We start from the raw sequence: 15361 nt of genomic DNA, 5'->3' as shown, positions 1-15361 counted from the left end.
TCCCGGGACTAACCATTCTCCCGAATTTCTCCAGATTTCCAGCCAGACTTAAGGCACGCCCCCTCCAGGTCCGTGCGGACTTGAGTGAGGACAGCCTGTCGTCACGTCCGCTTTTTCTTCATATAAACAGCGTGCCGGCCCAGTCACGTCATAACATCTACGGCTTTTGGCGAGTGCACAACTGCACACACAAGTAGGACACGAAGCAGAAGAACGAAGAAGAGACAGTCATGGCGACGGCGAGTGACGGAGAATAGAACGAGGATGGACAATTCAACTCTAAACTCACTCCTTTCCTGCAAATTAAATTTCACAGATGCTGCCCATACCTATGCTCCTTCAAAGGCTGTGCTACTGGCTGCAAAGCATTGCACTTTCAAATACAACAATGAGTAAAGGAGTGTTATGTGTGTGTGTATATGTGTAAATAAATGAACACTAAAATTCAAGTATTTATTTTATTCAAGTATTTATTTTATTTATAAATATATATATATATATATATATATATAATCGCTAGAATTCACTGAAAGTCAAGTATTTATTTTATTTATATATATATATAAGAAATACTTGAATTTCAGTGAATTCTAGCTATAAATATATTCCTCCCAAAATCTCCCGAATTCGGAGGTCTCAAGGTTGGCAAGTATGTGTGTGACTATCAGTGGTACTTTAACTTTAAAGGCAGAAGTCCGGTCTGTAGCTTTCTACAATTGTGGGCCCCCAAGACAAATTTAATTGAATACCCTGGTGTAGACTCTGTATTTTTTGTTTATTCCAGGACCCGTAACACAAATATAAACAATTCAAATGGGTTTTAATAGTTTTAAAGCAACTTTTTGCAGTTGACACCACACAATTACACAAGTGTTCTCATCGATGCATTCAGAGACATGGCTGGTATGTTAAGCGTTAGTGCAGAGAGGAGACTAACAAACTGGAATTGGGCATTGGTTACGACTTACTTCGCACTCCCAAACTGCAGGGTAACCTAACATTGGAATTACTTGCAAGGCGTATGCACAGACGCTAACGAGCCACATCTAGCTGAGACCTAGTTTCAAAACACTTGTCACATGATTTACATGTTTTCATTGGTACATCTTAGCTGTAAATTAAAAAAAATAAACAGGTCCCTTTTACTGCTTTACATATAAGATTGCAGTATACAAAAAACATGACGCCCACATTAACCCTGAAAACATAGTCAAGTGTTTTGTTAGGATTTAGCCGAGAAAATGTAAATCTGCAATTAGTTGATTAAAGTGGATGATTAATGCACATCACAGATTGAGGCCAGAAGCTGCCTCGCATCATCCATGACTTGCTGTTTCTAAATGGGAGGGAAACTGATTTGGGTTTTTTTCTCTCTCCTTGGTCCGCGCCGATGATGCTGATGACGCTAGTCAGACGAAGGCGCGAGCGCAGCTGGTGGCGCTCTGCCTCCGCTGAGCCCTAGCCCTGCTTCTGCTTCTTGAGGTAACGAGCACGCTGGGACAGGCCCATTCCCATCACGTGTCTGCTGAGGAGGTTGGCAGGGAGCAGAGCAGTACTCACCCAGCCCTGCAGAGGGGAAATTACACGGTCAGCTGGTGGCATTTACAAATAACAGATTAGTATTCATTAGGCGTTTGCAACCTACGAGAGGAACGACAGAAGCAAAAGGTGTTTTGTTTTTTCTGTCGAGAAACCTGGCTCATTATCAGACTTAACCAACGCAGGCCCTTTGTAAACGCTTCAAAAAGTTGGTGTTTAAAATTGCACTTGCAGATCAACTGAATTAAAGGCCTACAGAAATGAAATTTGTTTATTCAAACGGGGATAGCAGATCCATTCTATGTGTCATACTTGATCATTTCGCAATATTGCCATATTTTTGCTGAAAGGATTTAGTAGAGAACATCGACGATAAAGTTCGCAACTTTTGGTCGCTGATAAAAAAAAGCCTTGCCTGTACCGGAAGTAGCGTGACGTCGCAGGTTGAAGGGCTCCTCACATTTTCCTATTGTTTACACCAGCAGCGAGAGCGATTCGGACCGAGAAAGCGACGATTACCCCATTAATTTGAGCGAAGATGAAAGATTTGTGGATGAGGAACGTGAGAGTGAAGGACCTATCTTTTTTCGCTCTGACCGTAACTTAGGTACAAGGGCTCATTGGATTCCACACTTTCTCCTTTTTCTATTGTGGATCACGGATTTGTATTTTAAACCACCTCGGATACTACCGGGTATATCCTCTTGAAAATGAGAGTCGAGAACGCGAAATGGACATTCAGTGACTTATCTCCACGACAATACATCGGCGAAGCTCTTTAGCTGCGGAGCTAACGTGATAGCATCGTGCTTAAATGCAGATAGAAACAAAAGAAATAAGCCCCTGACTGGAAGGATAGACAGAAGATCAACAATACTACTATCAGGAGACACCGAACCAAACACTGCACCTGTAACTACACGGTTAATGCTGTGCCGCCTGTCGAAGCCTAGCAATGCTGTTGCTAACGACGCCATTGAAGCTAACTTAGCTACGGGACCTCATCAGAGCTATGATAAAAATATTAGCGCTCCACCTACGCCAGCCCTCATCTGCTCATCAACACCCGTGCTCACCTGCGTTCCAACGATCGACGGCGCGACGAAGGACTTCACCCAATCATCGATGCGGTCGGCGGCTAGCGTCGGATAGCGCGTCTGCTATCCAGCTCAAAGTCCTCCTGGTTGTGTTGCTGCAGCCAGCCGCTAATACACCGATCCCACCGACAGCTTTCTTCTTTGCAGTCTCCATTGTTCATTAAACAAATTGCTAAAGATTCACCAACACAGATGTCCAGAATACTGTGGAATTTTGCGATGAAAACAGAGCTGTTTGTATTGTGATACAATGTGTCCCAATACTTCCGTTTCAACCATTGACGTCACGCGCAAACGTCATCATACATAGACGTTTTCAACCGGAAGTTTAGCGGGAAATTTAAAATTGCACTTTATAAGTTAACCCGGCCGTATTGGCATGTGTTGCAATGTTAAGATTTCATCATTGATATATAAACTATCAGACTGCGTGGTCGGTAGTAGTGGGTTTCAGTAGGCCTTTAAGATTATTCCAAGTTGGATGCTCGCTAGTATAATGGCACCGGTGTAAACTAAATAATGCATATAGGTAATAAGTGCATGCAAATGAGCGGGAAGAAAGAGCACGTCTACTAGAAGTTTGGGATGTCACCATAGTTGGTACTTTTTGTCACAGCGCTAATCAATAATCAATAAACTCAATAAAATAAAACAAAGTAAGGGATGATTTGTACGTTGAGGTAACCACGCACAGTAGGCCAATAAAACGGAATCCGCAGTTGAATGAATCCCGGGGACCCCAACAAGTCATAAAAATGAGGTCCCACGGTAAATTTTTGGGATCCCACATTTTTTGTAGCCGTTTTGAAAACAAATGATATATCAGAATGCCTGCGTGATCGGGTTTACACAGCGGTTTTTACACACGCAATCGCAATGATTTAATTAATTTCATGCCAAATTGAAGAGGGAAGTTTGCCAAACATGTCAAATCACAGTATAACCTGCTATAAAGCCATGTTTTTTAGGGCAATCCCCAATAAGACGTCATATGGATGCGCACGCACACAGACACGCACAAAAAATACACACATAATGATGCTTTTTTTCGCCACACAACAAAGCGTTAATTGTGACAATCATTTGTACAAAAAAACGTAGGATTTAAATTATTAGGAAATGATCAGAGACAGAGCTTTTGCTAACAGACTGAACAACAACACATAACTGCTATTAACAAACTCTCCACATCAGACCCTGACGAAATTACTTTTAAAAAGTAATTATAGTTAACAATTTTTGAATTACTAACAGAATTACTCATTAATAAATGTAATCAATTTTTAGGGATGTGTATGTGTTGTTTACTGAGACCCATCATAGTGCAGTCTACATGTATCTCTAATGTTTGACTGCCATCTACTGGTCACACTTATCATTTCACCATGTACCAAATAAAATAGCTTTGAGGTGGGTATGCTCAACCAAAATTATTCCGTACATTAGGCGCACCGGGTTATAAGGCGCACTGTCGAGTTTTGAGGGAAAAAAAGGATTTCAAGTGCGCCTTATAGTCCGGAAAATACAGTACATGCCAACTCAATATTCAACTTTTAGCTAGACTTTTCAATCAGCGACTGATTAATAAAAAGTGAAACGTTATCAGGGGTCCATTGGTGACGCTACTTGTAATTTATGCATTTGAAAGGCACTCCACGTACCATGATGGCATGAGGCAGGTAGCCGTTGGTTTGGGTCTGGAGGCCCACGGTGTTGAGCTCTGCGGCGACGTAGCGCTCTGGACTTGGCTTGTCCAACGTGGCCCTTCGGATCTTACTCAGTTTCGTTGCAACAAAAAATGGCAGAACACTCTGGAGAAAGATGCGGGGGATACAATTCCAGTCAGTAGTGGACACACACTCGGTGAGAATGATTGTCATGTCATACCCTTAATGATGTAGTTGAACTGTTGATTATAAACATGATGATTTTTTTTTTTTAAAGATTTTTAAAAAGATGCTTGAATTTTCTGTAATTCATACAATTGTACATGCAAGTTCAAATATAGACATACACGACAACAGTCTTCTGGCAAGTTATTTGGCCACTCTTTCTGACTGTTCATTTAATTTGGTTGTAAAATGTTCTGCTGGGTTGAGGTCAGGGCTTTGGGAAAGGAATTTCAGAAGCTTAATTTTAGCTTTTTTTCCATTACAACACCTAAGGATCGTGTTTTAAGAGCCAATTGTGTCCAAGTTGTTAGCATTGCATTATTGTTAAAAATGATTGTATTAACAACAAATCAAAATGAAGGAATTACAATTACAATTCCAACTGATAATTTTGGTTTAAACTTCTCCGGAGCCAAAATGCTCCACAGTTAACATGTTAGCCCATTATGTAGCTATTAAACTCTACGGCCCTGTAACACCACATGGAATTTTTTTGCCCTCAAGTGACACAGATCTGCTTTATTTTGCCAGTCTAAACGCTCCGAAGTGCTTCAAATCTGATTTTTTTCGCAACAGATTCAGGCCCCATCAGGAGGTAGTTCAAATCCAATTGGAATCTGGTATTTTCAAATGTGACTTCATTTCTAAAACGCAATGTATGTGACTTTTTCGTCATCTTTAGGCGAGCTATGTCACTTGTGTGCGCCGGGAAAGACGCAGTTGCCAGCACAAATGGTCATTTCATCACAACACCCAGTTTTGGTGAGCAAAGTATATTTAGGACGACCAAAGTATTAGCACGTTAGCATTTTAACTCATTTTAAAGCTATAAAACTCAGTCGTTGTTACATAGTGCTATTCTACAGACATTTAAACAAATTTAATAGCTATAAAACTAAAATTCATGGATATTGTTATTAGCGCTGTCTTGCATGAATGATAAGTATTAAAATATTAAAATTTAAACTAATTTAATAGCTATAAAACTAAACTGTTACTTATTGTTATCATGCTTACATGGTAAGCGTCAACATGTTAACCAATTTTGTAACTATAAAACAAAGTCATTGATATTTTTACTTGACGCATTCTAACACACTTTTTAGCATCTAAACTAATTTTCTAACTATAAAACTAAAAGTCAGGGATATCATTGTTAGAGCTATCTTGCATCAATTATAATTATTAGCATATTAACATTTAAACTAATTGTATAGCTATGACTACGTCTCCCGGCTGGCCTGGGAACGCCTCGGGATCCCCCGGGAAGAGCTGGACGAAGTGGCTGGGGAGAGGGAAGTCTGGGCTTCCCTGCTTAGGCTGCTGCCCCCGCGACCCGACCTCGGATAAGTGGAAGAAGATGGATGGATGGATGGATGGATGGATGTATAGCTATAAAACTAAAAGCCATAAATATTTTTACTTAGTGTTATAATGCTTACAAGATAAGTGTTAACATGTTAGCCAATTTTGTAGCTATAAAACTTTAAGTCACTTATTGTTACTAGGAGCTATCGCGCATACACTTTTTAGCATTTAAACAAATTTTATAGCTATAAAACTAAAATTAATGGATATTGTTATTAGCGCTAAGTATTTGCATTTTAACTAATTGTATAGCTATTAAACTAAAAATGATGGATATTGTTAGTGTTATCATGCTTACATGCTAAGTTTTAATTTGGTAGCTATAAAACTATTGTAACTTGCCGCCATCTCGCATACACTTTATAGCATTTGAACTAATTTTTAGCTATAAAAGTAAAAGTCATGGAGATTGTGACTTAAATCTGTTTTGTATACATACTAAGTGTTAGCATGTTAGCTAATTTTGTTCCGATAAAACTAAAAGTCATGGATCGTGTTAGTAGTATTTTAGTCAATTTTAAAGCTATAAAACGAAAAATAATAAATATTGTTACAGTTCTTTCGATTTTTGGTGGAAAAGTACTTTGTTTCCAAATGTATTTACTAAATCCAAGTATTGAATATGGAGGAGAGATTTGTTTAATATAATTGTTACATGGCTCGAAGGAATTTCTCTGAATTGTAAATAATGTATTTCAAATTCAACATCCTGTGGGATGGAGCAGATTCCATTGAAATTCGTCAAATGAAGTAACATTCCAAATTTGCACAACCCAGATTGAAACTTGTGAAGAGGGTGAAACAACTTCTGACTGTATTGTTTAGTTTTTAGTAACACATTTCTAATCTTATGTCCTGCAATGGGGCTTCTCCTTTGGCTTGTCTAGAGCAGGTGTGTCTACCTGGATGATGATCCCCTTGCTCTTGTATTCAGCTTGCAGTCCTCGAGAGAAGAAGTCCACAAACGCCTAAAGAATACATGAGAAAAAAAAAAAACATGACAGAACATAATTCAGCATATTTTTTCAACATATTCCTACAATTGTTGAAGAATGTGCACAAAAAAAATGAATCACATCCGAATGACGATTCTTATTCATCCAGATTTTAAATCGATTTCCAAAAAAATAAAAAATAAATGGGTTACTAAGATTTTCAGGCCATCCCAATGCAAACACAAGGCACTTTTTTTCTTACAATTTGTGTTTTACCTGCTGCATGGCTTATCTGTGTACTTTTATCCATAGTTTTGTTTTTAGTAGTTACTAATCATTGTATTTTTCTTAAAGCACAGACCAGGAGGGGAAACCATAAATCATGATTTCATCATTGATATATAAACTATCAGACTGCGTGGTTGGTAGTAGTGGGTTTCAGTAGGCCTTTAATATAATGCCAATAAAACTTTTTATTGTATTCTAACCTAATCCTTGATTATGGCAGACTATATGTAAAATGGAAAACTGTAAATTGTTCTTTGAGTGCTATCAGAAAAGCCCAATGCGTTTAATGCCTTTTAATTTTTAACCATCTAAAATTGTTATTTGAATGCAATAGGAAACATATGTTTAATGTATTGTAAGATTTTCTGTTGAAATAAAGCCAACGTTTTTTGTAGTTCACTTTATTTTGAGAAGTATCAAAGTATCAATATACACTTTGGTACCGGTACCAAATTATTGGTATCGGGACAACCCTAATGCATACTTGCCAACCCTCCCGTTTTTAGCGGGAGAATCCCGGTATTCAGCGCCTCTCCCGACAACCTCCCGGCAGAGATTTTCTCCCGACAAACTCCCGGTATTCAGCCGGAGCTGGAGGCCACGCCCCCTCAAGCTCAATGCGGACCTGAGACTGAGTGGGGACAGCCTGTTCTCACGTCCGCTTTCCCACAATATAAACAGCTTGCCTGCCCAATGACATCATAACATCTAGGGCTTTTAGAGAGTAGAGTGCACAACTGCGCGCACAACAAGGAGACGAAAGCAGAAGAACGAGGAAATTACAGACATGGCGACGCCGTCGACGAGCAAGATGAAGAAATACGCTTGCAAGTTCCAAAACGAATGGAAACAAGAATTTCAGTTCATCCAGGACAGTTCGAAGGGGAAGGTGTATGTTGCCTGTAAATATGTAGAACAGACTTCTCCATTGAACACGGTGGCCGAAATGATATACTCATCATGAACGGAGAAGTTAAACAGGACAATACTGCCATCTAATGGATAGCCACTGGAACACTGAAATTCAAGTATTTCTTTTATGTAAATAAAATAAATATATATATACATATATATATAGCTAGAATTCACTGAAAGTCAAGTATTTCATACATATATACATATATATACATATATATTATATATATATATATATATATATATATATATATATATATATATATATATATATATATATATATATATATATGTGTGTTCAGGATCGTGTTTTAAGAGCCAATTGTGTCCAAGTTGTTAGCATTGCATTATTGTTAAAAATGATTGTATTAACAACAAATCAAAATGAAGGAAGTACAATTACAATTCCAACTGACAATTGAGGTCTCAAGGTTGGCAAGTATGCCCTAATGTGAGAGTCCAGTCCATTGGGAAGCCAACAGTCTTATTCCATGTAGACAAGGTTCTTGCTGAATTTATTCCACATACTGTGTTGGTATGCATAGAATAACTACATTACATAGAGACGGTAGTACTTTGCAGAGATCGTGTTGTGTTCTTAGTAAAGTGTTCCTGTGTTGCCAAAAGCTGATGTTCCTGCCTTATTGAAAGAAGCAATAAACATAACACACAAATTGTCTCACACAAAAGTGCGTTATTTCACCGCAAGGACTTGTCGGTGACGTCATTGCTGATGTCTGGCTCAGCCAAACCTGCTCTGCATGCAGCTGGTGAGTGAGAACAATACACTTGGTGGAATTTAGGGTTAAGACTCCATCTATCAACATCATGCATCAGCAAATTTTGATATCGGTGGTCACTATACAGAGTACAAAAAAAAACTATTCCAGGATGCAATATAAGCGTTCGCGTGAAACAGGCAGTTAGGAAAAAAGCTAAGAAAATTATTTCCAACTCACAACACCCACTCTTCCCTGAATATAGAACCCTGCCATCAGGGAGAAGACTCCGGGTCCCACTATGCAAATCGAACCGCCTTAAATTATCATTTGTCCCAGCCTCCATTAAGCTGACCAACAAGGTGCAATAGAATGTTAATACATAGGTTAGCACTTTTTTAGCACATAGCACTTTAGAACTAAGCACTTTAGCACAAAGCACTTTATCTATGAGCACTAGTGCAATGTACACTGGCACTTTATCTTTATCTCCATACTGTAGATTTTATGCCTACATCAAAGTGCCATCTATGTCTATCAAGCTCCATGTTCTGATGTTTAAATGTTAGTTGTCTGGTTGTAGTTGTGTCTGCGCTTGTGTTTTTGTTCTGTTGTTTTTGTGTATGTTAAGAAAGCAATGATGCACTGTGCCCAAGACAAATTTCCCCGCGGGGACAATAAAGTTGAACCTTGAACCTTGAAGGTAGCCGCTATAGACAAGGTTTATAATAGGCATATGTCGATAACACATTTTGCTGGACGAAATATTGTACGACAAACTGTTGCCGATAAACAGAATTATTGTCAGCATTATTTTAAGACTAATTTAAGTATGAATAGTAATATGTAATCATAATTGTATAATAATAAAAATGCAAATAATCCTTTCAAACTCAATAAATGTATTTCTCATAGGAATATTTTACCATTGTAATTGGAAGGTTATCTGAAATAAATAAAATAAAATAGAATAGAATATCTGTCAGCACGGTGGAACAGGGGTTAGTGCATGTGCCTCACAATACAAAGGTCCTGAGAAGTCCTGAGTTCAAGTTTGGGATTTTTCTGTGTGGAGTTTGCATGTTCTCCCCGTGACTGCGTGGGTTCCCTCCGGGTACTCCGGCTTCCACCCACCGCCAAAAAAAACATGCATAGGTTGATTGGCAACACTAAATTGGCCCTAGTGTGTGAATGTTGTTTGTCTATCTGTGTTGGCCCTGTGATGAGGTGGCGACTTGTCCAGGGTGTACCCCGCCTTCCGCCCGATTGTAGCTGAGATAGGCTCCAGCACCCCCCGCGACCCCAAAAGGGACAAGCGGTAGAAAATGGATGGATCTCTGTCAGCAAAAATCACACTTAACAGGGAACTACACTTTTTTGGAATGTTGCCTGTTATTCACAATCCCTATGTAAGACAAGAACACATAGGTCTTTCTTTTTTTATGCATTTTAATTCGCAATAGACGGCAACTACTAGGTGGCTAACAATGCAACTAACGGGAGTACTCTATTGCACCCATAAAGCCTTCTAAAAACATTGAAAACTGCTAATAGTACTCTTTTTACATCTCGTGACCTGAATATTAACTAAGTATTAGCAATATTGTTGTTAGAAGCACTAATGTTAAGGAACTACTTTTAATGGCGCCATGATCACAGAGCGCTAACTAGCATGCAGCTACAGAATTTACATACATAGCTAGGCCTTGTAAATGATAAATATAATAAATGGGTTGTACTTGTATAGCGCTTTTCTACCTTCAAGGTACTCAAAGCGCTTTGACAGTATTTCCACATTTACCCATTCACACACACATTCACACACTGATGGCGGGAGCTGCCATGCAAGGCGCTAACCAGCAGCCATCAGAGGCAAAGGGTGAAGTGTCTTGCCCAAGGACACAACGGTTGTGTCTAGGAAGGTAGGTGGGAATCTCGCTAGAAAGATGTCCAGGCATCGACAACTTGTCTCTGGCCCCCTGCCTGCGAGAGGCAATGATGAGAGATATAGCAGATTAGTCTCGCTTAACAAGTAGCTGGCTAGTTTTTGTAGACAACAGGGACTAATGTTTACTGATAATTGGCCCTCTTTCTGAGGCAAACCGGGCCTGTTGATTAGAAACGGCCTTCACCCTAACCAGGAAGGCGCCATCATCCTGTCTAGGAACATAGATTTTGTTTGAGTCACACTTGACTAACTACACTAGAGCAAGCCCAGTCACAGGCAATTACAGAGTCTGTTTGTCCGGGTGAGGAGTCAATTAAGCTGGAACTAACCAGCGCCATGCTGGAAAATTATTGCACACATAGCATTTAGAATAATACACAACTCACATAATGTTTTTTTCTGCAGTGACTGTGCCAGAGGTGGACATGGGATCTGAACCGAGGATGTCGTTGTGGCTTGTGCAGCCTTTTGAGACACTCATGATTTAGGACTATATAAGTAAACATTGATTGATTGACATATTGCTGCTGCATCACCTCTGAGTTGGTGAAAGTTAATTCTAAATGATAAATCATGCCCCTCATTTGTATAGTAGAAGGCTGTGGCCATGCAACTTAGACCCGGCGAGAAGGACACGAAAATCAGCTCGTTTAAATCACCTTTTTTTTGTTTTGTTTACCAGCCAGGATAAACATCCCGTCAGCATCCCAGAGAGAGCAGACGTTGTACAGTAAGTGATTGTGTTATTATGTTGGTAGTTTGTAATTCTTGTTTCGTAATTAGCAATACTGCGACTTGCTAGAGCTGCTTATCACTCAGTTTCTAAAACCTGTAGCTCATCCTCCTTATGTTCCTGGCTCAAAAATATAAGGTTCAGGATCATCATTTGTCCCAAAGTAGTCGTTTTTGGCTCTCATGAAATGTGTAATGATTAGTAGTATTGTTGTTGATGAAGGGAAAAGCAAACGTTGTGATAATCCTTAAAATGAGCAAAATTTGTAAATATTACATGTTATGAGTGTGCCTGTTACTACAGCACATACAGTATATACTTACAGCATGTTCATAAAACATTGTTGAAAGTTTTTGGATGCTTTTTAAAGCGATTTGTAGGCAGAAAAGAAAGACTCCTCATAGCTCTATTTTTATCTGACTTTTGCTAACGTTTATTTAGCGTGCATAAAAAAAAAAAAGTGCAGTTTTTCTTTAAATATCGAACATCTTGAGGTGCCATTTTTCCCCGGTTGGAAAACTGGGAAGGGGGCTTGTTTTTTTTGCCTGTGTCAGCCACCGTAAATTTGGCAAACTTTCTACTTTCATACTCGTTCGCCTGTGTTGACAGGCTAATCTTGCTCATTCGGTTTGAGGCCAAAATATTCCCAAAACAGCGCAATAATTTTTTTTCCTCTTAATTTGTTCTTACCTCGCGGTACTTCTCACCTGCGACAAGTAACACTCTAAAACTGCCCTTGTGTGCTGCAACAGCTAGCAGTCCTACCTCCTATCACAGAGACAAAGATGTTGTATAACTGACAACAAGGTTCACTTCATTCACTTAATTCTGCTATTGAATGAACACACAGGTGCTAAGAGCGATGAACAAAATGAACCCTCTTAGGAAGCAATGTTGGCAATGTATTAATGCCGGCAGAGTTATTGAGTTCATCTTCATTTATCGCTCGATTAATTGATTCATTATCAGCCCAGGCCTAGATTTGTGGCAGCTGTCGGCGAGTGGTCATCATAAACTGATGGCTGCAAACACAGGTCTGACCGTCAATTAGGGCTGCACAATAATAAAAAAAAATTAAAAAAACCAAATTGTGATTGTTATCTTCCCTAGACCGCGTGCAGCAGGGATAGCAAGCGATAGAAAATGGACGTATGGATGGATTTTTATCTCCAAAATTGCGATTGGTTTGCGTTTTTTATATTTTATACATATAAATGCAAAAAACTGTGAAAACGATTGAAGGAAGGCATCTTACTTTTAGACTGTCAATCAACATATTCTTCTCTCGAGGCGCCACACCATGAATTGATTTACGTGGACCCAGACTTAAACAAGTTGAAAAACTTATTCGGGTGTTACCATTTATTGGTCAATTGTACGGAATATGTATTGTACTGTGCAATCTACTAATAAAAGTTGCAATCAATCAATCAAAACACTTTAGAACAATATGCAATAATTTACTTTAAAAATGTTTACTTTATGCAGACCGACTCAGACCTTTTGTCTACATCATGCTCTTAAACTCAATAACTGATAAAAACTATACAATGTTTGTAATGTTATGTATTCATAATCCATAATAATAGAGCAAGTAACTATTTAAAATAATAACTTTTATTTCTCATTATTGTTTACCATTGTTCTGTAAATGGAAGATAAATAACGTTGTTATCCTAAATAAATAAACAAAATAATGAAATGGACTCATTTCTGTAAGCAAAAATTTACTTAAATTAATATTGTACATCTTAAAATAACTGATAAAAACTATACAATGTTCATAATGTTATGTATTCATAATCCATAATAGGGCAAGTAAATATTTAAAATAATATTAACTTTTGTTTCTCATTATTGTTCACCATTGTTTTGTAATTGGAAGATATATAAATTTGTTATCCTAAATAAACAAAAAAAATTAAATTGACTCATTTCTGTAAGCAAAAATTTAACTTAAATTAATATTGAACATCTTAAAAGTGCACTTTTTTTCCCAGTTTTGTTGCCATCACGTTATCACCGCATTCTCGCTCGTTCTCCATTGAAGCTGAAATATTACCACAACAAGACATTTGGCTTTGCAATCATGTTTTCCTACGAATGTTTGTTACTTCATGAAACTTCTCACTAGTGAGTTGCGAGGCTCTCAGTTCAAGCTTCCTTTGTGTGTAAAGCTGGCGGTCTCGCTCTCCGCCATCCGAGGCAAAGATTGGGCCGACTGCAAAGAGGACTCACTGCGTTCAGTTAATTCTACTGTAAATAAACCCGCTGAGGTGCTCAGACAATGCACAGAGTGAGATCCCTTTCTCCCTGTTCGAAGCGAGAGACAAAGAAGCGCTAAACTCAACAGTTCTAATTGGTGAACATGTCACTCAAATGCCGGTGTAGTGCAGTTACGTTATTGTACTAATCAAAACCTCGATGTCGATTCATTTTGCAGCCCTACTGTCAATTGAACAAAAATGTTTGTGTGTATGCAGGGTCAACAGCTGTGAACTCCAACCAAGATTAATTGGAATTGACCCAGGTTGTGTATTTGATAGCATTGATTTTGCATGTGGCAAATCGTTAAGCCTTGGCACCGGTCTGCGCCGCCCTTTTATTTGAGAAATATTTATGTCCCTACAGACATAACCTCTTTGACGATGATGCAGTGGTCTGACATGTCCTCATTAATCACAATGTGGTATTATGATACATGTATGATCAACATTTGGATTTGAAGGCAATCTTTTCACCTTGGATGCAGAATAGACCGTAAGCAGAGGAACAGGATACATTCCACTGGCAGAAGAGATGTTGAGGATGGCGCCCTTCCTCCTAAAAAACCACACAACAGGCAACTCAACGTTAGCTCATGTTGTTTAATCTTTAACCACCTAAAACAAAACAATACATGAAGCCTACACAGGGTGAGGGACTTTCGGACAAAAGGGAGTCAAAACTCACCTTTCAGCCATTTGAGGCAGAACAAGGCGTGTCATCTGGGAACAAACAAACACATTAAAATGAGTAGGCTCTGGACATATTTGTGTCCATTTGCAATTGTGTGGGCTGTGTGCGGTAAGAGAAAAAATTATAGCTGAGAGCAGTTTGAAGATTCACTGAATGACATACAGTACATTTGGAGAGAACATATTGAGAGTGGGCAGATTGTTGCTCAGGGAACAACCAAACATGGAGTAGAGGAACAGGAAGTGACTTGGTGATTTGAGTGTTTGTTTGTGTTTACTATTAAGTCTGATTTACTTAATGCACACACCGTCAGTTATTACAAAAATAAAAATCTTTGCACATATTAGCCAAATCGAACAGAGGAGAGGGAAGCAGAGAAGGCCCTAGGGCCTTGGATTTTACAAACGATAAATCCAATCCAAACAGAAATAATTGATTTATGGAATTCATTTTATTATCGCCGGCTGATAATTATCAACTGATAATGGCAAGCATCACATCAATGGTTCCGGTAATAAATAAATCAAGCGATAAAAGGAGACGGTAATAATAAAGGCTGGGTTTGTGTTTATCGTTTGTCTCTTTGTTGTGGTTTATGCTGCTGCCTGGCTCCTTCTACCCTACGGTATGGTTGCAAATTGGTGATGTCATCATGCTGCGCGTGAGGCCTGTTATGTACAAAGAAAAGTATCATGGCGCAGCAGTCACCAGTGTGGGCTTTCTTTTACATGTCGGAAGAAGACATTTGACTCTTAGTTAACAAAACGTGTTCTGCGGAGACGAGCATCAACACATTTAGTCTGATAGGTCACCTTATAAATTCACTAACATGAAGATTTATGGAAGCAGTACGAAGGTGCATGTGCTGTCAAGCCGAGACTTAATGCTAATAGCGGCGACCGCAGCAAAAGTAAAGCCAAAGGACAGATGTGGAAGTGTTTGATAAGAGGCAGCTGTTTGAAAGAAAAT

The 15361-nt window shown here is 38.8% G+C and overlaps 1 protein-coding gene across 1 annotated transcript in view; it reads right to left on the bottom strand.

Annotated features, from left to right (window-relative positions):
• Positions 1-744: 744 nt before the first annotated feature.
• Positions 745-15361, bottom strand: part of LOC133664588 (very-long-chain 3-oxoacyl-CoA reductase-B-like) — a 48396-nt gene continuing 33779 nt past the window's right edge. Inside the window, exons 7-11 of the mRNA XM_062069341.1 lie at positions 14387-14421; positions 14176-14257; positions 6799-6864; positions 4298-4447; positions 745-1566 (exon numbers count right to left, since the gene is read on the bottom strand). Coding sequence (XP_061925325.1) covers positions 1459-1566; positions 4298-4447; positions 6799-6864; positions 14176-14257; positions 14387-14421 — 441 coding nt within the window. The 3' untranslated portion in view covers positions 745-1458. The remainder of the gene's footprint in view (positions 1567-4297; positions 4448-6798; positions 6865-14175; positions 14258-14386; positions 14422-15361) is intronic.

Source organism: Entelurus aequoreus, linkage group LG02, assembly GCF_033978785.1.
Source record: "Entelurus aequoreus isolate RoL-2023_Sb linkage group LG02, RoL_Eaeq_v1.1, whole genome shotgun sequence".
Classification (NCBI taxonomy): Eukaryota; Metazoa; Chordata; class Actinopteri; order Syngnathiformes; family Syngnathidae; genus Entelurus; species Entelurus aequoreus.
This window is presented reverse-complemented; position numbering and strand designations above follow the sequence as displayed.